Source organism: Salmo salar, chromosome 22, assembly GCF_965601325.2.
Source record: "Salmo salar chromosome 22, fSalSal1, whole genome shotgun sequence".
NCBI lineage: Eukaryota > Metazoa > Chordata > Actinopteri > Salmoniformes > Salmonidae > Salmo > Salmo salar.
This window is the reverse complement of record NC_138312.1, coordinates 39494888-39519893: the sequence shown is the minus strand read 5'-3', so window position 1 is coordinate 39519893 and position 25006 is coordinate 39494888. Positions and strand designations below refer to the sequence as shown.

Sequence of the window (25006 nt, the reverse complement as noted above, 5' to 3'; positions counted from 1 at the left end):
CAAACATGGGTATTGAACTTGCATTAGCCCCTTTCTCAGTGCAGTTCAAATCCATGGGGAAGGTGGGAGAAATAAAAACTACCAGGACATGACAACCCTTGCTTCGCTTGGTAGCTACTCCGTCTGACTGTGGCAGTTTTCACTTAAAAACAGCAGGATACAACCTTCCCCTTAACAAGAAAAAGAGATGTACAGGAAGAATAATAAGATCTATTCCCACGGTCTGTACAGTTTTGGGCTTATGTTACTTCATCTTTATTGCAAAAAAATACCCCAAAACAAATAAGCTGCAGAAAAGTAATCTTCCACAACTCATCCTTCCCTTTCTTTGAGTTTAGGCCTCAATACTCTACCAGTGACTTCAAGGTTTAAGACAAAACATGGACACGTACTGTTTGTTCTCCAGGATCTGTTAGTCTTAGAAATTAAAGACCACATTTTCACTAACAGGGAGGTGAAGGGAGGGGGAAAATTAAGTCTTGCTTTATCCAGAATTCTGGTTGTATGAAACTCCTGAGGGCCCAAACTCGAGTTCGTCTACACTTATGACTTTAGCAGGCATGGAAGGAAGGGGCTGCTGCAGCACATCTGAGCCAAACCACTTGGCCAGGCCAGCTCCCCCCACACCAGGAGGGCTACCCACACGTTGCTGGGAGTGGTTCGTCCGATGAGGGCCGTGGTTCTGTGACTGGTGGCCTGGGACTGTTGGATGCACTGAGAGAAAATGAAATTTGTCAGTGAATGCCATGAGGAACATTGGCAAACCCATGTCATAAAACTAGATACATTAAGTGCCCTCATCTCCTGCATCTTTTAGACTGTGCATGAACATTAGTACAACACATGCAAAATTGGTTAAAGTTGGGGTTGTTGAACAATAACAGACTTAACTGAAAATGTCACTCACTTGGTCTCTGTTGCTGCTGGAGTTGCTGCTGCATGAGCGCTAGCTGCATGGGATTGCTGGATCTGGGAAGTAAGAGAGGATGTCCCGTTGCTCCTAGGGGGTAGAGGGGTTGTCCGAGTAGGGTAGAGGGCAACCCCTGAAGCTGTGAGAGGTCAACATGTTGTGGAAATATACCTAGGATGAAGAGAGATTTCAATGAGCACCTCAGCAATCAGTAATTTCCATCCACTTCAGAGTACAAGTAGTATTAGGTTGAAAAATATATAATTGCTTGAGTACTGTGGATACCAATATCCATGTGAGCTTCCCAGACCCATGTTGCCTAGGGTTAAGAACATAAAATATAGATTAATAATCTGAATTTGTATTACCCCCTCAATTTCTCAGACCCCTTAGCCAATTTGTTTAATTTATTCATAGAAATGTAATAAAACACTTGAAATTATATTTTGGAGATCTGTCCACAGAACCCCGGTAGGACCACACCGAGAACCCCTGGCTTAGCATAGGCAATTAGAATTATTAATCTTGACCACAAATAACTAGTTATTTTGTGAACTGTGATTTGTAGACAGTTTGAAACAAATACAATGTAATCAAGAGTGGACCAGTACTAACCTGCCTGCATCAGAGCCGGGCCAAGCTGCTGTGGCTGGATGCCCTGGGCCAGCATCCTCTGCAGCACGCTGGGGTGGAGCTGGGGCAGAGCAGGGCGCACCATGGGCACATGTCCATGAGATAGCAGCGGTACCGGGTAGACTGGACGGGGGAAGGGAGAGACAGACCTGGGGGACACCAGGGTGGGGGTGTGGTGCCCAGTGGAGCCTGGCCTAGGACGCTCCTGGTGGTCCTTGGTGTGCTGGCGAGCCTGGGAGTGGGAGGACAGGGGGGTGGAGCAGGCCTTTACCCCTCCAGACTGAGAACCACAACCATCCATCCCATCCAGGAAGGAGCTGGGAGAGCTACTGTCTGTAACACAGGAGCACAAACACTACATTTGACAACACAGGAACAGGCAAGTTAAGTTGCGACGAGGGCATTCATCCACCTGACTAGAGTACTAGTTCACTACCATGTGTTTTTTAATTTATTGTGCAAAAGTTAAGCCCAATATACACAGACTTGTTTTAACCGAGAACACCTTCCCCAAACAATGTCACTACAGACATACAAACCTAAATTGACAAAACATTTTAAATACATACATGAAACAGCAGTATGTGAACATACCCTCTTGAGAGTGGCCTTGGGAGTGACCCTCCTTGCTGTCTGGACGACTACCTGGCTCATCTCGACTCTTCTCTTTCGTCTCGTACATCTTACGGATCACAGACGTGGGCACGAAAGATGGCGACAGCTGTACAACAGACAAGAACCAGTAGTTATATAACTCAAAGTAATGTGAGGGCATTAAAAAAGGTAACATGCAACAAACCATACAGTTGGTCGAAAATTCAGAGTTGTGGTTACAATACTTCAAATTATATATTTAATATACTGTGCGTAGGAGGGGAAGAGTTGGACAGTTCAACAAAAAAAGCACTTATTTCCTGAAACCACTATGTGGTTTGATTCAGCAGTGTGATTGAACAGGGTCACATTCATTAACACACAGGTAGTCCCCTACCTGTCTTTTCTTCTGTGCCTAATGAATACAACCCAGACAACCTTTTAACATACCATGCTGGTAACAGTGTTGCCAGGGGAGTTTCTGCCTGCAGGATGAGGGCCTGGACCAGGGGATCGGTTCATCCTGGTTTGTCTGGAGAACACATAGTACACAAGTGATACTTGAAACCAAGGTTGGAATTACAGGAGGGATCAAAACCCCTATAACAAAATCAAGGGCCCCCCATAATTACAAAAGATTAATGTTCGGCACCTCAAGTCATTGTATAATTCAATCCCTGCTTAAAAGCTACAAGTGAAAGTCACCTGTTGTGTTGGTAGGCCTTGTTCGGAGGCGGTTTGTTGTAACCTGTCTGGAAGGCGTGGTGGGCATGGAGAGCCAGGTCTTGCTGGATGATCAGAGCCTGCCGGTCAGCCTGGTCAACAGCCATGGACAGCGCCCTCATCTGGAGCCAGAGAAGCATTCATCTACCATCAGTTTTTACACACTCATCTCAAAAGGTTACAGTTGGCATACCTTTGTTGACAATAGCTAGGCTTCAATACAATTTGCGACAGATATGAAAATTCAGAAATTTGTAAAAGTAATACATTTTTAAAAATTTTCCCCACCAGTGGTGTTTCCATCATACTGACTTGTGGATAAAAAGCAATGTGTGATGACAGTGCCCATAAAGGTACTTTCCACTTCATGTATGTTCCAAAGTTCAGTATGTTGCCATCACATTTTCAACTCCAAATAGTGGGCACAAAAACGTTGTGTTAAATAGCAAATGTGCCCACTCTGGTCTTGGCATGTGCACGCCACCCAACAGCTCGAAGATCTAGGGCAGGTAGACTAGCCTACATGAGATTATGGATATGCGCAATAATTTGTGTCTAAACGGCAGCCAAGGATTAATCATGTCACCAGAATAAGACCCTCAATACTTATCGGAAAGGATCACTCACTGCACTTTCACCAACTTGTGAAGTTCATAACATATTTAAATCTGTAGCCTAATAAACTGCATGTTGTTTTCCCGAGTCGTAGTGGGAGAACCACACATGTAAATCCCAATACGTACATACGTGGTCACCAAATTAGTGGATTCAGCTACTTCAGCCACACTCGCTGTTGGGTGTATAAAATCGAGCACACAGCCATGCAATCTCCATAGACAAACATTGGCAGTAGAACAGCCTTACTGAAGAGCTCAGTGACTGTCAAAGTGGCAGTCATAGGATACCACCCTTCCAACTAGTCAGTCCGTCAAATTTATGGCCCGCTCGAGCTGCCCCGGTCAACTGTAAGTGCTGTTATTGTGAAGTACAAATATCTAGGAGCAATAACAGCTCACAGAACGGGACCACCGAGTGCTGAAGCGCATAAAAGTTGTCGGTCCTCGCCTGCAATGCTCACTAAAGAGTTCCAAACTGCCCCGAAGCAACTTCAGCACAAGAACTGTTCGTCTGGAGCGTCATGAAGTGGGTTTCTATGGCCAAGCAGCCACACACAAGCCTAAGATCACCATGCGCAAAGTGTCGGCTGGAGTGGTGTAAAGCTCACCGCCATTGGACTCTGGGGCAGTGGAAACGTGTTCTCTGGGAGTGATGAATCACACTTCACCATTTTGCAGTCCGACAGTCAAATCTGGGTTTGGCTACCTGCCCCAATGCATAGTGCCAACTGTAAAGTTTGGTGGAGCAGGAATAAAGGTCTGGGGCCGTTTTTTTCCCCATGGTTCAGGCTAGGTCCCTTTGTTCCAGTGAAGGGAAATTTAAACGCACAGCATACGACATTCTAGGTGGTTCTGTGCTTCCAACTTTGTGGCAACAGTTTGGGCAAGGCCCTTTCATGTTTCCACATGACAATGCCACAGTGCACAAAGACTGGTTCATACAGAAATGGTTTGTCGAGATCAGTGTAGAATAACTTGACTGGCCTGCAAAGCACTAACAACTAGTCAGCCCAAGGCGGGGATACAGGCGACAACCTTAGGCCCAAAATAAGCCCATAGAAACGTATTGGGCTTATGTCGGACAGATTTTGTCGCGTGACACATCACGCTTTGCCTCTTCCTCTGGTACTGTAAACGCATACAAGGACCGGACATTTTTCATTAAGAGCTAAAAATGGAAACTTGCAACAATAGCATTACAGTTCAAAAGGCTACAGCCTATTATTGAACATGCAACTCGTCATTTTCAAAACATTGGCCAAAATGTAATTTGTGAAAAACACTGCTCTAAACGTAATGCGAGCAGTTGTGAGAATAAAATCTGTTCGAAATTTAAAAAGAGGGGGAATCTAATAACTATGATGGGTTGCTAATATGACTAGGATTGTGCCTTCGGCTTCCGGACAATGAAAGAAAGTTGACATAAAAACCAAACAGGAGAGAAACGCTGGTTAATGGCATAATTGCCTACGTTTCTATGGATGGACTTCCACAAGGCTACTTTGAAGGTAAAATATATCTCAATATTTGAAGGAAAACATTCAGATTTCAAATAATTATACTGCCTCAAGCTCACATTTAAGTGGTGGGTGACATGCTGATAGTCAATGGTAGGCAGGCTATACCCTATACACCAGAATGACGAATGGGAGGCGCACTTTAATTACGAGTTAAGCTTGAGAAATAAAAACAGCTCGTTTTAAAATCATGGCCACCAAAGTTAATTCTAAATTCAAATCGCATGTTATTTGTTGAGGGATGACTGGGCTTACAAAAGCAGGTTTCACTCCAGCAGCCTAGACTGAGAACTACTCACACTGACAGGTGGTAGGATATTCCATTCTTCAAACTAGGCTCTGTATGCTGTGCAATAAATAAGATGCATGACAAAAAAAAAAAAAAGCAATTTAAATTCCATAAAAGTATGCAAATTACACTAACGTATTCCAAAAGTATTCAGACCCCTTAACTTTTTACAAATCTTATGTTACAGCCTTATTCTAAAATGAATTAAATAGTTTCTCCCTCTACACACAATATCCTATAACGACAAAGAAAACAGGTTGACATTTTCGCACATTTATTAAAAATGGAAAATTAAAATGTAAATTACATAAATACTCATACCTGTTGCTCAGTACTTCGTTGAAACAACTTAGCCAATGATTACAACCTCGAGTATGACTCTACAAGCTTGGCGCACCTGTATTTGGGGAGTTTCATTCTTCTATGCAGATCCGCTCATGCGCTGTCTGGTTGGATGGGGAGCAGCAGCCATTTTCATGTCTCTCCAGAGATGTTCGATCGGGTTCAAATCTGGGCTCTGGCTGGGCCACTCTAGGACATTGAGAAACTTGTCCCGAAGCCACTCCTGCATTGTCTTAGCTGTGTGCTTAGGGTGGTTGTCCCGTTGGAAGGTGAACCGTCACCCCAGTCTGAGGTTCTGAGTGAGTACTCTGGAGCAGGTTTTCATCAAGGATCTATGTACTTTGCTCTGTTCATCTTTCCCTCAATCCTGACTAGTCTCCCAGTCCCTGCCACTGAAAAACATCCCCACAGCATGATGCCACGCTTCACCATAGGGATGGTGCCAGGTTTCCTCTAGACAGGACACTCAGCATTCAGGCAAGAGTTCAATCTTGGTTTCAGACCTGAGAATCTTGTTTCTTATGGTCTGAGAGTCTTTATGCAGGCTGTCATGTGCCTTCTGAGGACTGGCCTCCGTCTGGCCACTATCATAAAGGCCTGATTGGTGGAGTGCTGGTTGTCCTTCTGGAAAGTTCTCATCACCAGAGGAACTCTGGAGTTCTGTCAGTGTGGTCATCGGGTTCTTGGTCACCTCCCTGACCAAGGTCCTTCTCTCCCGATTGCTCAGTTTGGCTGGGCAGCCAGCTCTAGGAGTCTTCGAGTATCCAAACTTCTATTTAAGAATTATGGAGGCCAGTGTTCTTGGGGACCTTCAATGCTGCAGAAATGTTTTGGTACCATTCCCCAGATCTGGGCCTCGACATAATCCTGTCAGAGCTACAGACAATTCCGTCGACTTCATGGCTTGGTTTTTGCTCTGACATGCACTGTCAACTGTGGGACCTTATATAGACATATGCCTTTCCAAATCATGTCCAATCAATTGAATTTACCACAGGTGGATTCCAATAAAGTTGTAGCAACATCAAGGATGTTCAATGGAAACAGGACCCACCGGAGCTCAATTTCAAGTTGAATAAATATGCAAACAAATTAAAATGTTTTTGCTTTATTATGGGGTAGTGTGCAGACTGACAAATATTTTAGTCCATTTTAGAATAAGGATGTAACAAAATGTGGAAAAGTCAAGGGGTCTGAACACTAAATGCACAATTTTCAGCGACTAACAGTTAACATCCCTAGGTAGTACAGTTTAAAGTGTCCTGTACGTCTCCAACTGAATAGCATGCTAACCTGTCCACTTTTAGGTATTGAAATCAAGTAACCTACCTGGAAAATATGCTTTTTCTCAAAATGAGTTAATTCCTTATAGAAATGTTATTTTTAATGCTCATTGCTAGGACGTTCATGAAATTGTCAGCCAGCTATTGTCATGCAAAAGACTGCCGGTCTAACCGAAATTAACCATTAACAAACACTTAGCATCTCCAGGCCGCCATGCATAGAAGCCCTGATGCGCGCCGTCGGGATTATAAAAAATATATTTTTTAAATAAAAATAATACACCGTCAGAATAAATCCATAATTTATTTTAGGCATGTCTAACGAAACATTAATTTCAGAAGAACAGAATGTTATATGCCATAGGCTTGTTCATTTAGCAGACAAGGTAAGTCCCATGCCATTACTTAATACAAAGAAAAATATAATTCAATTTACCTGAATAAAATATTAAGGATATTTTTCCCATTCCGGAGCGAGCGCGCATATTAAGTGGCTAGGTTGAGTGTAAAAGTGATCATTTGAAACAGGGCCTTTGCTAGATTTAGAGTCATTTGCCTACTTTAGTTGTGAATGATACAATCCTTAGAATGTCTTAGAAATTAAAACATATACAATCCTTAGGCTGCATGATAAGCTATAGATGACTTGAGAAAGTAGCAAAAAAAAGCTTGCACTGTTCTTTGCCTCAGACTGCACAGCGGTTTCATCAAGTAAACATATACCATTCTAAATGTTAATCTTGTATTTACTAAAATAAGTTTAGATTTAGAATGGCCCATTATAAAACGGGAAGGAACAGGGGGGAAAAAAAACATGCATGCCAATAATGAATGGAAGCTGCTTACCTGCGGGTTAGTTTCAGGCTACTCTGGTTATTTCACTCCACAGCGTCAACCGTTTGAGGATCATGCAGCCTCTCGCTGCACTACAGATGATATTCTGCCTAAACTCTGCATGACATTGGCTCTCCAACCCAGTTACTGCATTTACCTAGTGCTTAATTTGGAAAACCTTGTGAAATCTGTTTGCGAACATTGATAGTAACATGGTTTTCACAAAAAAAACATTTAATTAAACTGGTGACAGGCCCCCTCTCTGCGTGCTGGAGGAAGGAAACTCACTAGAGATGCACCGATATAACATTTGGGCCGTAAGCAATAATATTTTCCTTGCCCAAAAATAAATAAACGATCATATTAATTTTTTTAGCAGCCTTAAGCATTTTAGTACAGTTAAATAGTTGAAACACCAAAGAGTTGTAAGCATTTACACTTGTCCCCATTACCAGTAAAACATTTCACTTACTTGCAGTTTCGTTGTTCAGTCTCAACCAGGATTTCATCGTACATGTCAAGCAGTGAAGTTTTAGCTCTGTTGATCCGTGGCCTCTTCCTCTGTGCGCACTGTCCATTTCCATCTGGTCCAGCGGTATCTAATTTGTCAAGTAAACCCCGTTTGTCTGCATCGAAGTAGTGGTTCTTGTACCTAGCGTCGAGCATAGTGGCGACCCAATAGAGGCTCAGAGAGAACTCTAGTAGAGTACCTTTCCAAGATATGTTAACAGACCGTCAGGTTTTGTTGAGCCGGCGTTAATGCCATGACAGGGTATCACGTCTGCTGCAGACGCAGTTGAGTTTATTTCTCGAGTCAATTGTTTGAATGGAGCGTGTGCATGTTTCAAACATATCCTCAGCAGCGGTAAGAGAACCAGCACATTCTTGAGAATGCAATACGGCTTTCCTCACTAGAAAATCCTTGTCGACCACTGTGCTGTCGGACTCGGCATGCTCATGGGGTAGACGTCGCTTGTCCAAATGTCAGTAGTGAAGCTAATAGCAGTGATGCCCATAGCAAGTAGCTCGTGTATGTGCGTTTCAACAATACTATGCGACTCTGGTAGGGCAACATTTGAAAAATAGCACCTACTTGGTAGTGTGTACCGGTGCGCGACAGGTCAGCGAAAGGTAACGTCAACCACGACAGACGGTTGATTGTCAAGTGCAATGAAATCCATTATCTCTGTGTTAATGGATTTCACCTTTGAGTTGTCTCGCTGAAATTCTCTTACTCTTTCAAATGACCACTCAATCCACACAGCAGACATTGTGGGCTAGGTTAGGAATGCTGTGTTGAACATGTATCGCTATATTTTCTGTGCCGTCATTGTCATCTACCTACGTTATATATAGTTTTAGTCGGCAGTTCACATACACGTCGGTTGAGTCATTGAAACTCGTTTTTCAACTACTCCAAATTTCTTGTTAACAAACTATAGTTTTGGCAAGTCGGTTAGGACATCTACTTGGTGCATGACAAGTCATTTTTCCAACAATTGTTTACAGACAGATTATTTCACTATCAATTCCAGTGGGTCAGAAGTTTTACACTAAGTTGAATGTGCCTTTTAACAGCTTGGAAAATTCCAGAAAATTATGTCATGGCTTTAGAAGCTTCTGATTGATGTCAATTAGCCTGAGTCAATTGGAGGTGTACCGGTGGATGAATTTCAAAGCCTACCTTCAAACAGTGCCTCTTTGCTTGACATCATGGGAAAAATCAAAAGAAATCAGCCAAGACCTCAGGAAAAAAAAAAGAAGGAAATTGCAGACCTCCACAAGTCTGGTTCATCCTTGGGAGCAATTTCCAAACGCTACCACGTTCATCTGTACAAACAATAGTATGAAAGTATAAACACCATAGGACCACGAAGCCGTCATACCGCTCAGGAAGGAGACGCGTTCTGTCTCCTAGAGAGGAACGTACTTTGGTGTGAAAAGTGCAAATCAATCCAGAACAGCAAAGGACCTTGTGAAGATGCTGGAGGAAATATGTACAAAAGTATATATCCACAGTAAAATGAGTCCGATAGACATAACCTGAAAGGCCGCTCAGCAAGGAAGAAGCCACGTCTGCTCCAAAACCGCCATAAAAAAGCCAGACTACGGTTTGCAACTGCACATGGGGACGAAGATCATACTTTTTGGAGAAATGTCTCTGGTCTGATTAAACAAAAATCGAACTGTTTGGCCATAATGACCATCATTATGTTTGGAGGTAAAAGGGGGAGTTTGCAAGCTGAAGAACATCATCCCAAACGTGACGCACAGGGGTGGCAGCATCATGTTGTGGGGGTGCTTTGCTGCAGGAGGGACTGGTGCACTTCACAAAATAGATGGCATCATGAGGATGGAAAAGGATGTGGATATATTGAAACAACATCAAGACATCAGTCAGGAAGTGGGTCTTCCAAATGGACAATGACCACAAAGCCCTGACCTCAATCCCATAGAAAATTTGTGGGCATAACTGAAAAAGCGTGCACGAGCAAGGAGGCCTACAAACCTGACTGTCAGGAGGAAATGGGCCAAAATTCACCCAACTTACTGTGGGAAGCTTGTGGAAGGCTACCTAAATTAAACAATTTAAAAAGGCAATGCTACAAAGTACTTTGAGTGCATATAAACTTCTGACCCACTGGGAATGCGATGAAAGTAAAAGCTGAAATAAATCCTTCTCTCCTATTCTGACATTTCACATTCTTAAAATAAAGTGATCCTAACTGACCAAAGACAGGGAATTTTTACTAGGATTAAATGTCAGCAATAGTGAAAAACTGAGTTGAAATGTATTTTTCTAAGGTCTATGTAAACTTCGACTTCAACTGTAGGTACGCACGGCAGCTTTGACATCGGTCCGAGGCCGGCATTTTTTGCCAATATCGGCCAATTCCGATATGCTTACCGATATATCATGCATCCCTAAGATGCACAGTGGTTAAATATTCTGTAGCAAAAGTTAGTGTCAACCTATTAATTATGAGTATAAATTCACTCTAATTGTAGACTTAGCCACCCTCCACAAGCAATGAACCAACAGCATCACCTAGGCCTAGAAGTTCTCTTCCAGACTCATGGATAGAAAGTTGGAGCGTAGCATTAGGTAATCAGTCCATCCAGTATGCATAATACAGTCCACACTCAAAGGCGAATACTCATATTGAACAAATTAGGATATGCTAGACCAATGTAACAAAGCAATCTTAAAATCAGTTTATTTTATGTTTTTCTGCCATGCGTAATATGCGGTAGGCTATGTACTGTATAATGGCACAATCATTTTAATTCAGTCTTTTTGCTACGCATGTGCATAAACTAGTATGCTTATGGTTGTTTAGAATGAATCAGAACGCACGGTCCATTTCATTATGTTAGGCTTCAAAACATCCCCAACGACCATGTTTTCCACTCAGTTTCAACCGGCTGTTAAACTCCCCTCATTGTGATCAATTTGAACGAAGGAGTTCTAAGAGCACATATTGCTTTGATAAGTGTTTCATGCGATTTTCAATTGTATTTATGTCAGATGGACTACACAGCCCCGAGAAGCAGGCCATTAGCGACCTGATGGTCATTAGCGAGTTGGGTACTACCAACGTATGTCCAGAGAGCATAAGAGATTACTGTGACTCAATGGTAACGTAGAATTTTACTGCCGTCCTGACTCATGACTGCCGATAATACCATCACCAGCCCTACTCATTGCACATTTATAAAAACAGACTACAGCTAGCACGTAACAGTATGTGGAAAATGCTGCTCGAGTCAAACTGATAGGGATGTGAATCTTTCCATTTTAAGACTATTCGATATGCATCTAGAGCAGGAAATGCTGTTGGGAGGAGCTATAGGAGGACAGGCTCATTCTAATGGCTGGAATCATGGAACTGTGTCAAACATACAGAAGCCACGTTTGACTCCATTTATTCCAATCATTACAAAGAGCTCGTCCTCCAACTCCACCCACCAGCCTCCGCTGACCTAGATACAAGAACTCCGATACAGGAACGGTACATTTTAGTCTGAAAGGATTCAGTGCGAGTCGAGAACAAATCGAAGTGATTCGTTTCTATATACTAAGATGTTGCATATACACATTCATTTTCTATTCTAAATAAAAATCTGCTGCTGGAGCTCACGAGCTGGAGGAGCTGTCAGCGGTGTGTGTACTGTAGGCCCCTAATCTAGGCACCACACTCACTTTCAGATTAGGTATTTTCAGATGGTAGAAAGAAAGTAAAATGAGGAACAACAAAAAAGTTGTGAATTCGCAATGTTTGAATGGATTTTCTGATCGATGCATGCTACATTTAGATCAGTTTGGAGTCCGCGCACCGATGCAGTCCCATCTTAAAACATTGGAATCGGGAACCGATGTGTAGCGGTGAATAGTTACAGCCCTAGAAACAGCATTCATTTTCTAGAAAACCTTTTCATTAATACTCCGGTTTTAGTAGGGTATGCTCTCAGTTGAGACAAAAAAAATATATATATTACAGTAAAGTCTCAATGTTGTTTAGGTGCCTATATGAACAATTCTGTTCGACCAAACCTCAAATTGAAACTACTTGTTGTCAGAGAGGAAGTAGTTATCTTTCATATTTGTTGTTGAAAGTGGCAGAGAGAGGCTTAGTGTATGTGTGTAAAGGGACACAGTACACAAGTGGACATAAACATTCCTAAAAACCTTGAGATTACAGGCATTTGGAATTTTGCACTAAAACAAATGATATGTCGCCCAGCCCTACTTCAGAAAATCGTCCCAGTCCCAAAATTAGGGCCGGGACGATACCAGTATCACAATTTTTCCCATGACAAAAAGGAAAACAAAGCAGACTTTAGGTCCTTTAAAACCTGTTGAAAGTAAAAGCGTCCTATAGCTTTGAAAATAAAATGGCTGATAAATGTTTGTTTCAAATATTAGGGTTGTTTTCCTAAATAAGTAAACTCAGTTTGCTACTAACGAGTGTCGAGATACTGGTATCATCCTGGCCCGACCCATCATTGGGCAATTTGATAGACAAGAGTATCTCTGACCTGTTGTTGATGTTGTAGGGTGGGTCCATGTCCTGGACCAGGGCTGAAGGATCTATTTATCTCTGGGAACTGCTCCCCCATCATGGGCTGTGGACCAACAGGGTACCCTGAAAACGTCACAAGACAAATCAGTCGCTCAATCACACACACACTGTAGTTATTAGGCACCAAATGGAAGAAAAGTGCCCTGAAACACAGGCCAGGTAGAGACTTTCTACGGTGTGCCCTAATGAACACGACCTAGGTCTTGGCTTCCAAAGAGTAATGTCTACCGGCGGGAGGATGCATGCGCCCATGGAAGTAGTCAGGAGAGGGAGCCCTCTGTGGGAAGAGTGGAGGCGAGGGCCCCCTGTGCTGTAGCAGGCTGTGTTGAGGACCAGGGCAAGGGTTTGGAGGGGCGTTGGGGCTGCCCAGCAGGCTGTGGAGGAGGGAAGGGGAGCCTCTATGGGGAGGTCCCTGTGCACCCAGAAGCTCCTGTAACAGTTTTACACACTGCTCAGACAGGACCAACACAGACATCATACAAGTGCTAATCAGGGAGTCCTCCATTCATAAACAAACTGGCCAAACAAAATAACACCATCCTTTAATGCTACAGCTTACTATCAAAATCCCACATGCAAGCTAGTCCCAAACCACACACCTGGAATATGTTCTTGTGCTGTTGGGCAGGCACTGTGGCTTCAGGCAGGGGCACTACAGCAAGGTTCAAGGGCTGATTGAGCTGTAAATGGGGTGGAAGGTGGTGCAATCAGACAACTGTCCTGGCAGCGGACACTTAACCCATCCCACTGGGCATTTTCTGATGCATACATTTTTATTTAATCAGGTAGGCCAGTTGAGAACAAGTTCATTCACAACTGACCTGGCCAAGATAAAGCAAAGCAGTGCGACAAAAACAGTTAAACGTGCAGTCAATAACACAAAATAAAAAATAGATTTGTCTATGTACAGTGTGGAAGAGTAAGAAGGTAGGCAATAAATAGGCCCTAGAGGCAAAAATAACTACAATTTAGCATTAATACTGGAGTGATAGATGTGCAAGTAGATATAGGGGTGCAAAAGAGCGTAAGTAATAATATGGGGATGAGGTAGTCAGGTGTGCTATTTATAGATTTACAGATATAAGACTCCAGCTTCAGTAATTTTTTGCAATTCGTTCCAGTCATTGGCAGCAGAGAACTGGAAGGAAAGGCAGCCAAAGGAAGTGTTGGCTTTGGGGATGACCAGTGCAATATACCTCCTGGAGCGCATGCCACAGGTGGGTGTTGCTATGGTGACCAGTGAGCTGAGATAAGGCGAGGCTTTACCTAGCAAACACTTATAGATGACCTGGAGCCAGTGGGTTTGACGACGGATATGTAGTGAGGGCCAGCCAACGAGAGCATACAGGTCACAGTGGTGGGTAGTATATGGGGCTTTGGTGACAATACAGATGGCACTGTGATAGACTGCATCCAGTTTGCTGAGTAGAGTGTTGGAGGCTATTTTGTAAATGACATTGCCGAAGTCAAGGACCAGTTGGATAGTCAGTTTTACGAGTTTTTTTCTGGCAGCCTGAGTGAAGGATGCTTTGTTGCAAAATAGGAAGCCGATTCTAGATTTAATTTTGGACTGGAGATGCTTAATACGAGTCCGGAAGGAGAGTTTACAGTCTAACCAGATACCTAGGTATTTGTAGTGGTCCACATATTCTAAGTCAGAACCATCCAGAGTAGTGATGCTAGTCAGGAAGGAGGTGCGGGCAGCGATCGGGTGAAGAGCATGCATTTAATTTTACTAGCATTTAAGAGCAGTTGGAGGCGATGGAAGGAGTGTTGTATGGCATTGAAGCTCATTTGGAGGTTTGTTAACAGTGTCCAAAGAGGGGCCAGATGTATACAGAATGGTGTCGTCTGCATAGAGGTGGATCAGAGAATCACCAGCAGCAAGAAAGACATCGTTGATATATACAGAGAAGAGTCAGCCCAAGAATTGAACCCTGTGGCACCCCCATAGAGGATGCCAGAGATCCGGACAACAGGCCCTCCGATTTGGCACACTGAATTCTGAGAAGTAGTTGGTGAACCAGGCATTTGAGAAGCCAACATATGCTTTGGTTAATAGTTTGTGTTAGTATTTTGACATTGTAAAAATGGGATGTCTAAGGTCATCCAATGGAAAATATAGGTTGTTACATATAAGACATTATGGGTGGGTTGCACCAACATTGTTAAAATTAATCTAGGATTAGAGCTGATCTAGGTTTCTAATTGGAAATGTTGCACCACCTCATTTTAAATCTGGATCAGTAAATCTATGACTAACCGTTTTAAACTATGATTAGTGACATGTTACCCCAATATGAGGCATTTCATGAGATGAAATGAAGTAGCTAGCCAACTTGACAATTGAGGCCACAAAGGTGCTGTTCCATGATAAAACAACAATGTAATGTTAGAACTACTGCAACTATCGGAAAAGGTTCTCATGGGTTGGCTGATTTGAAATAAAATCTGTTATTTGCCAGTACTAGACAGAAAGCTAATTTGTTAGCTACTGTAGCTAGCTAGTTTATAAACCAAGCTAACTAGCGTACAATTTTTTTGTCATTACTTAACGCCATTTATTTGTCTGCTAGCCACCTGATCATGTCATGTCAAAGATGTTCAAATTTCTACGCTTATGAAAAAATATTGGTCGGAGCTGATGGAGGAATTTAGTAACGTACTGGAGGAAAAAAAACAGACAACACGACTGTCAAAAAGTAGTAAGACACCTGGGCCATTTAATGCGACTAATGTAAATGGATTGACAGACTAAAAGGGAAGAGGGACCCAAACAAATTAAAGCGTGCTGGAAATTTTTTTAAAGCAAAAGCCAAAAAGGATGCGGCAAAGGAAAGGCGGGCTCTATTTCAGACTGGAGCCGGAGGTGGGCCTCCGTCCAAGGAAATTGATCCTATCACCCAGAAGATATGCAAGATTATTCCCCAGCAGTTTGCCCCTCTCCATAAACCCCTATGATGGACAATTTGACCCACCAATATTTAGTAGGCATAAATAACAATGCACGTTAATGCTACTTCACTAATATGTTACTGTTATCAGGCCCGTTACAGCATGTTGCATAACATCATTCGTACCAAGGCCGGGCATATCATAAACGCCAATTCAATTGTTGTACAAAATGGGCACGTAAATAGCCTACTGAATAATGAGTTAATTATCCTAAAACGCAACGGGATTCAACTGTCTCTATTCTGAGGAACAAGTTGGTCTCTCCACAGTAGATATGCTGCCATTTTATCAGTTAAAACCACCTCAAGCGGCAGTTTAGAATTAATCGCCAATCTAAGAGATATATATTATATATATATATATCTCTCAAAAAATAAAAGGGAACACAAACAACACATCCTGGATCTGAATGAAAGAAATAATCTCATTAAATACTTTTCATTACATAGTTGAATGTGCTGACAAAATCACTCAAAAATAATCAATGGAAATCCAATTTATCAACCCATGAAGGTCTGGATTTGGAGTCACACTCAAAATTAAAGTGGAAAACCACACTACAGGCTGATCCAACTTTGATGTAATGTCCTTAAAACAAGTCAAAATGAGGCTCAGTAGTGTGTGTGGCCTCCACGTGCCTGTATGACCTCCCTACAACGCCTGGGCATGCTCCTGATGAGGTGGCGGATGGTCTCCTGAGGGATCTCCTCCCAGACCTGGACTAAAGCATCCGCCAACTCCTGGACAGTCTGTGGTGCAACGTGGCGTTGGTGGATGGAGCGAGACATGATGTCCCAGATGTGCTCAATTGGATTCAGGTCTGGGGAACGGGCAGGCCAGTCCATAGCATCAATGCCTTCCTCTTGCAGGAACTGCTGACACACTCCAGCCACATGAGGTCTAGCATTGTCTTGCATTAGGAGGAACCCAGGGCCAACGGCCCCAGCATATGGTCTCACAAGGTGTCTGAGGATCTCATCTCGGTACCTAATGGCAGTCAGGCTACCTCTGGCGAGCACATGGAGGGCTGTGTGGCCCCCCAAAGAAATGCCACCCCACACCATGACTGACCCACCGCCAAACCGGTCATGCTGGAGGATGTTGCAGGAAGCAGAACGTTCTCCACGGCGTCTCCAGACTCTGTCACATGTGCTCAGTGTGAACCTGCTTTCATCTGTGAAGAGCACAGGGGGCCAGTTGCGAATTTGCCAATCTTGGTGTTCTCTGGCAAATGCCAAACGTCCTGCACGGTGTTGGGCTGTAAGCACAACCCCCACCTGTGGACGCCGGGCCCTCATACCACCCTCATGGAGTCTGTTTCTGACCGTTTGAGCAGACACATGCACATTTGTGGCCTGCTGGAGGTCATTTTGCAGGGCTCTGGCAGTGCTTCTCCTGCTCCTCCTTGCACAAAGGTGGAGGTAGCGGTCCTGCTGCTGGGTTGTTGCCCTCCTACAGCTCCTGATGTACTGGCCTGTCTCCTGGTAGCGCCTCCATGCTCTGGACACTACGCTGACAGACACAGCAAACCTTCTTGCCACAGCTCGCATTGATGTGCCATCCTGGATGAGCTGCACTATCTGAGCCACTTGTGTGGGTTGTAGACTCCGTCTCATGCTACCACTAGAGTGAAAGCGCCGCCAGCATTCAAAAGTGACCAAAATATCAGCCAGAAAGCATAGGAACTGAGAAGTGGTCCCCACCTGCAGAACCACTCCTTTATTGGGGGTGTCTTGCTAATTGCCTATAATTTCCACCTGTTGTCTATTCCATTTGCACAACAGCATGTGAAATTTATTGTCAATCAGTGTTGCTTCCTAAGTGGACAGTTTGATTTCACAGAAGTGTGATTGACTTGGAGTTACATTGTGTTCCCTTTATTTTTTTGAGCAGTATATATATATATATATATATATAATATTTTTTTTTTCTCTCCATTGACCAACAGCCTTAAACTGTATCTAGGTTTAAACTGAAAATTAAACTTAGATTAGAGGAAGGATTTAATTTAAAATGTGGTGCAACAAGTTTAATAGCTAAACCTTGGAATAACTATTAAACTGGGTTAATACATGTTGGTGCAACCCACCGTATAACATCGTTTTGACGTGACAATTCTAACATTGTCACGACAGATTAACCTATTTCCTACAAAAAGCAACAATTGATCGTCCGATCTGAACATTTTCCCATTGGGATGGAGAAGAGCAAAATATGGCTCAGCTAGAGGCAATGAAAGTCCTGAATGTAGATATACCTCCATGCCCATAGATCAAAGTGACAGACCCTCTGACAGACATTCACCAGGGCACAAAAGTAACAGGACAATGATAATCCAGTCAAATTTGATATGAAGGATAATGTAAAGAAAATCTGTATGCAATCCTTTGATTGTCATGTTAGTGCATCGAGGTTCATGTGAATCCAGAACACCCCTCGAAAGAGGAAGTCTTCAAACTTTGCTATACAAATGTATACCCATTACTTTTCCAGATGTACTGACTTTGGTGGTTTGATTTAATGGTTAGGATGTTAGCATTCATGCATCATTTGCTTTTGAAAACCTACATGTAGCACTTACATGGGATGTAAAAAGCCACACTCACAGCAAAACACACATGGGTCAGTTTACCAGACTCTAGGTTACCTGAAGCAGCGCAAAGCAGTTAGGGCTTAAACATCCAGCTTGACCTGAGAGGCAGCATGCCAACAGGACAGTCAGTGCTTTTTAAAACAGATTAGCTGAGAGTGGCACACTTACGTTGCTGTTCACTTGGTTTTCTTTGGGGTGGCTGGGCAGTGTTCCACTTGCCTTCATGCTGCTGACCAACTTGTTGAAGGCGGACATGTCAGGGTCTCTGGCCCGTGAACACGTGGGCCCTGCACTGGGGCCTGCACCGCCTGTTAGAGCCTGCTCCAGGTGTTCAGCCATGAAGGGTGTGCCACTGCTGGTGCTGCCTCCGCCGCCGATGCCTCCCTGCTGCTGATTCTGGTGGGCCTTTCGAGGCATCTGGTGGTGCAGCTCAGAGCCCACTTTCAGACCCTTCAGACCCCCCTCTACCTCCTCCAGAGAGAGAACTACGCCCGAGTGAGCTGGGGGACAAAGAAGAAGGGCAATGTAAACATGCGCATCATACGAATGCACCAAAACCTATGAACCATTACTCTCGTCTTAAATGCTGAACAAGCCCTAACCATTTTCATACAAGACACATTTTGTAGTAGACTTGCAGCTGATGTAGTTCACATGGTGGAATTTATGTACTGGTTATGTAAAGGATGACTCACTGCTCTGCTGTAGGCGTTGCTTGTTAACATTGAGGCTGGAGAGGAGGGGTTTCAAGTCTATCTTGGCCTTGTGTAACAGCTCCAGGATGTCCACCTTGTCCCTACGCTCCACTGACTGGATGGGGGTGAAGTATGGGACAGGGCCCCCCTGGCTAGGGGACGTACAGCGGGGGTCCAGCCCTGAGGGAGGGGGTAAACCAATTATTTCCCAAATTTTGACAACAGGGTGCAGTATCCTGGACAAAAATTAAGTTTATTCGTTTATTTCAGGACTAGGCTTAATCTGTGGCCAGAACAAGTGTGTGTTAGTCCTCAATGTAAAAAAAGCATTGCATATTGTTATTCAATTATGTTTTTATAATAAAATTTAACAGAAGACATAACTAAGGAGGACATGAAGTTTCCCCCCCTCCCCCGAGGATGAATTCTAGATGTTCTAGCCTGGTCCGAGATCAGTTTGTGCAGTCTTGCCAACTCCTATGTCATTGTCATGCCAATGACCACAGGAGTTGGCAAGACAGCAAACCGATCTGGGACCAGGCTAGAAGTGTCCCTTCCTTACCGGCCAGTCTCTCCAGCTCCTCGTGGGGGGTGGAGCGCAGGCTGGAGGAGTGGCTGCCTGAAGGACTCAGGTTACTGGAGAACCACCGGCTGAAACGGCTGGCCGACACAGGGCCCTCACCCAGAACATCCTCTATCATCTGCAACATAGGGACAGAGGCCGGTCAGAGGCAAGCTAGTAGTCCAGAGTGGCAAACTGCTCAAGGGTGGGTGTTACGTGGCACTTACATTTAGGGCTCTGTCCATGTGCACACTTGGGCTTTTTGTCAGTAGTGTACCCTTCATTCATTGAATCTGTGCTTTATTTCCCTATCCCATATCTATAAAATAGGGAAATGAGCTTCTTTTGCTAATAATTTGCAAGGTATTCTAATAAGTGACGTAATAAGCTGGAACACATGGGCATACATTTGCATTAGACTGAACCCTAACAAAACCACCACACTGGAGGAGAAACTGGTTGGGTCCCTTACAACTTTCACTGCAAAAAAATAAATCACAATACAGCAAGAAAATCTTTTAGAAAGTACGATGTCCTTGACAGGGTGACAATACCACCATCATCCATCCAAACAGACAAAGGAAAGTCCCAAGTGATAAAGCCATGAAACTACTAAACTCCAGTGTATGAGAAGACCATGTGTAGCCAACTACAGACCAATACACGGTAAATTTAGAGTTGATGTATAACACAGTGCACACCTTATAGCCCCCAAACACACACCTTAAACATGCAGTGCTGCCCAGGACTTACAGAGGCCAGTCCTGGCATGGTCTTCTCCAGGTTGAAGAACTCATTGAAGTCAAAGTCTCCTGATGTCTGCTCTGGTAGGACCTCTGGGTGAGGGACCTCCTGGTCTGCTGTAGAGTGAGAATCTCTCACTACTTGCTCCTCTGCCAGCCCACCATTACATTCCACTGCTGAACACATTAATGCAAACACGACAATGAATAAACACATAGCAAACAGACCATCAGGGTAGCTTGATGGCTTTAAGATAATCTGACAGCTGAATGGCTACTGTAGTTACAGACAATTACATTGATGGAAGCTACAATATTAAATCTGATGTACCCCCTAAAAAAGAAATTCTAAAAAGTTGAATCAGATATCACCCACTACAGATGCTTTATACCCCCCCCCCCCCAAAAAACACATTTATAACTTAACTATAAAACACTACCATGTGCATATTAATAAACGTTTATCACTTCAGTGGCCATTAGTAGAAACAAAATACACCACTATTCAAAATAAAATAGCAATGCATTACATCCATAAAACTGTAAACCAGGGGTGTCAAAATGATTTTGCCCCGGGGCAGCAGTCAGTCTTCAACAAAGTCCGGAGAGCTGCACTGAATGTGTTATACTTCTTTGCTGTCAATTTTTAAAACTAGTCCCCCATCTATCATTTTTTAAACGTCCTACGCTCCCTGACTGTCTAGCTTCCATTTCAGTGGTTATTAGGGAGCTGGACACAGTCATGAAATTGTATGAATGTAGGTCCATTACCCTTTCGATTTGGTTTTACTCATTTTAAAGTATATGGATTTTATTTTTATTTTTTTAAATTTTTTACTCAGACCACCCGCACGCCAGATTGGACCCAGGCCGCATGTTTGACACCCTTGCTGTAAACCAATGCCACCAGACAACCTTTTTGGGCAAAACCAACTCCCATGATCTCCAATGGTGATATGATGCAGCATGACTTGCCTTCTCTCACAGAGTCTGTCCTCTTCCGGGAGCGTTTTGGTCTGCGCTTGTCCTCCTCCAGGATCTTGTCATCAAAGCCAATGAGCTCAATGGTCTCTGATTGGCTGGTCGGGCCCCCTGAGAACCACTCCGGCTCCTCCTCCAGGTCATTCCTTCTCCTCTCACTGAACACACGCTTGTCCCCAAAGTCACGCTGCAGGAAAGGGAAGAAGAACTGGTATAGGCCAAATCTAACAGGCTGCTAAATACCATGGGAAATATTTAAAGAGAGCAAAGAGTGGAATGTGTACACAGCTCCTGACGATTGTCATTTAGATTTATTACTGCAGGAAGTAAGCCTCCCATTGAGGCACAAGAAATAACCATTTTGTGTGTCAGTACATACAGATAACTATGTCCCTTTAGGGTCATTATGTTTGAATTGAATGCAGCTCAGGAAGCAGCAGATAGACACTCACCCTGAACCTCTTATCCTTGAAGTCTCTCTCCTTCTCCACACGGGGTTCCCTCTCCCTTTCGAACCCTCGGGCCGCCATGATGCGCCCACTGCCGATGCGCCGCGCCACACCCAGCCGGAGACTCTCATTCTCCTTATTCTCCAGGGGGCTGACAGGGCGGCGGGTGGGTGCAGGAAAAGCGTTGCCAACGCACCCCCCTCCGAAGCTACGACGCTGTGGGCTGAGCACCACATCCAGGTCATCCTCCTTTAGTCGTTCACGGGGATCTGAGAAGTGTAAAAAAAAAAAAAAAACAGTTAGCATTCAACATTCACACTAATGCTTCATAGCTTATTCAACAAGGAATAGTAAGAGTAAGCACGGTAGCGTGTCTAAGGACAGCTGTACAAATTTGAGCTCAAAAGCCCTCAAACCCTTATGGAGCATGTTTTAAATAGGTGTATGCCACAGTCATTTGAATATCAGCTATGAAAATGATATACTACATTACTAATTTACCTGCAATTCTACGTTTCAGAGGGATCCTATCATCCACAAAGTCCTTATATCCATCCACAGGGGAGCTGCACTCCGAGGTGGGGTACAGCGAAGCATGCCACTTCTCAGGGTCCCACACACCATCACTGGACACCCCCCACCCCCAAAAAACAAGTTAAACCAGAGGGAACAACTCAACAGTTGGCATAGAACTACACATGTTGTGTGTCAAATTATTCCAATCTTAAAAACGCTCACCTGTCAAATTTGTCCAAAAGACAGTCTGGCCTTTCATTAGAGATTGGGAAATATTTTATCTCCAAAAGCTCCTCCTGTAAGAAGACAAATTATGTTACCCCACAAAGTTGTGCTGCTAGGTGCACAGCTATCTATTTATATTAGCCATGCATCTCCAAAATACCTTGGTATATCTGTAAGGGGATGTTCCAGTTGATTCCTTGACCACCTCGGTGTCACCATTCTCCTGCACCTCTACACAAGCATCCCTTTCCATGACTCCGTCAAGGGGCCAAACCAATATATAACTTCTGTTTTAAGATCTTAGTAGTATACCTGTTAAAGAATGTCATATTGTTATGAAATAACCCATACAGGTCTACTATATCTACCAAAAGTTTAAAAAAAAATCTAATCCTAATAGTGAATTCTATATTGGCGAGGAAGACCACTGAAAAAGTCTTAAAAGACTGGATATTCAAACATCATTCTGGCATTATTTTACATGTAGGTTGCGTAGTAAGTACAAGAAAACAGTAAATATCAACACGCTAAGATCAAGCCTATTTCACTACTAGCTACATTAGAGAAATATATCGCCTTTCTTAGCACATTAACGTCTTCGACGTGGCCTGGAGTTAAAAGCAGACGAGACGAAATTGAAAACTAAACTGGTCTGGCAACAAGTCGTCCAGCCATACCTGAGCGGCATAGCGAAGTGGCGATTAACGTCACCAAGTTAGCTAATGGTGGCAATTAGGTAGCCAACTAACGTTCGCATACTAGGAAATTAGCGATCATTAGTTAGCAAGCTAAATAATTGAACGTTGACACGCAGTCAATCAACTGGAAGTAGCCATCTAAATAGTCAGGCAAATGTAAGCTGACTCACTAAAATGTGTAACTAACGTTAGCTAACTAATTGAAAGAAGTTGCACTGGCAGATGAAATGAATACGCTGATACTAAGACAACCGGCGTCAAATATTCGATGAATGGCTAACAATTAGCTAAATGTTAGCTAGCTACCTACCTAGTTTAAAGTTACACGACCGTTGGCGTCGTGTTTGGTTGACTTGGTAGCTAACTATCGTTATGTAGTTGGCCAACTAGTTAGCATACTCAGATGCCAAAACTTTGTTTAGTTGAGTTAGTTAGCCTGAACGCCGACTTGTTGTGGCACAATTTGATAGCCAAGTTACCCAGTCAACGCGTTAATCACAAATTAAATTGATAAATGCCGAGTACAGTCAAGTAACGTTTACAAACAAACCCACCAACATAATTCACTCTTAATAAGTTGCAGACATTTATGTAAAGGTACCCATTCACTTACAATTCTGTTCAGAAAACGTATGAAGCCAAAAGATGTTAGCTAGCTAACCTAGCTCTACGGCTAGCTAGCTGGGTATAAAGCCTTCCAATAAGTGCACGTTTTTCATACAATTAACTAGGGTAGTTTTTTAAGCAAAGAGCCAACGCCCGTGATATTTCTACGAACACAAATCCAAAAGTATACTGGCGTCTTATATTGTCGAAGTAGACTTGTCTTCGGTCTATTTTTCGTCGTAGCAGCGAATTTGCGTTCATCACCGCTTAGTTCGGAACGAGTCCTTCGTAGGCTTGATTATATAGTGCCCATCACTAATGCCTTGCTCAACTATTTCAAAATAGAATAAATAATTTCTTAAAACCATTACTGTCTTTGACAATGTATCTTTTGGCTATGAAAATAATGAATATGTATTTAGATAAAATATAAATGGCTGCTTGTCTTTTATGAGTAAGTCATTTCATATCAGGCATTCTGTATGGTCGGCTAATTGTTATCATTCCAAAGCAGAGCGATGAAAGCTGATCATTTTCACTTTCAATGCTTTTTTAAAAACAACTAGCCCGTTCCGTGCATGCTCATTTCACATGTAGGCCTGGCCAACCAAAGGGTACTCAACACATCCACATTTTTATTTCTTAGTAAATTATACCAGTACCCTGTCATGTTAGGGCAAGATGATCTGTGCTTTACAGCACCCTGAACTGAACGTACGTTTTTCGTTCATATGGTCATTGTTGGTTTGCACAGAGTAAGTTTGTAAGACAGCACGCGGTCACTGACTAACAACGGTGCCACCATAAAGATCAGCATCTTTATTTATTTTAAAGGGTATGACAGAAGCACCAAACGTTTTGTAAAAATAAATGAACTTGATCCCACAAAGCTGGCCTACTTCAACATGTCTGTAAAACTCTCTCATCCCACTGGTTTCAACTTCACCACGAAGGAAGAAGAAACTTCATGATTGGATGGACAATGAGCCTCGCAGCTGATCAAAGGGTGTGCGTGGTGCAACAGCAAAATATACACCCCTGAGAAAACCGCAAGAATAAGCAAGAACAAAGGCCGTGATCTCGGCGATTTCCCTTCAAAACAAAAGTCCCGCAATGAATATGGTAAAAACATTTATAGAAATGGTCAAATGTTATTA

The 25006-nt window shown here is 43.2% G+C and overlaps 1 protein-coding gene across 3 annotated transcripts; it reads right to left on the bottom strand.

Annotated features, from left to right (window-relative positions):
* Positions 1 to 239: 239 nt before the first annotated feature.
* eif4enif1 (eukaryotic translation initiation factor 4E nuclear import factor 1) lies at positions 240 to 24153 on the bottom strand. Of its 3 annotated transcripts, none has more exons than XM_014167862.3 (19): positions 23857 to 24153; positions 22706 to 22857; positions 22543 to 22616; positions 22306 to 22430; positions 21808 to 22073; positions 21350 to 21542; positions 20355 to 20551; positions 19632 to 19770; positions 19070 to 19249; positions 18543 to 18874; positions 13426 to 13506; positions 13055 to 13256; positions 12783 to 12889; positions 2843 to 2982; positions 2588 to 2669; positions 2138 to 2264; positions 1526 to 1876; positions 908 to 1081; positions 240 to 714 (listed from the first exon to the last, which is right to left on the bottom strand). In XM_014167862.3, exons 2-19 carry the CDS (start codon positions 22796 to 22798, stop codon positions 485 to 487), a joined length of 3093 nt encoding a protein of 1030 aa, XP_014023337.1. In that variant the 5' UTR covers positions 22799 to 22857; positions 23857 to 24153; the 3' UTR covers positions 240 to 484. The 3 variants fall into 3 exon arrangements, with proteins under 3 accessions (XP_014023337.1, XP_014023338.1, XP_082823727.1); XM_014167863.3 differs by having other exon boundaries at positions 20385 to 20551; XM_082967601.1 differs by lacking the exon at positions 19070 to 19249.
* Positions 24154 to 25006: the final 853 nt, after the last annotated feature.

Coding starts and splice junctions, on each gene's coding strand:
- eif4enif1 (XM_014167862.3), bottom strand. CDS start 22,798: ATGGAAAGGGATGCTTGTGTAGAGGTGCAGGAGAATGGTGACACCGAG. Junction 13,507..18,542: donor AAAACCAAGTGAACAGCAAC/GTAAGTGTGCCA, acceptor CCCCATTTACAG/CTCAATCAGCCCTTGAACCT. Junction 715..907: donor CCAGCAGCAACAGAGACCAA/GTGAGTGACATT, acceptor ATTTTCTCTCAG/TGCATCCAACAGTCCCAGGC.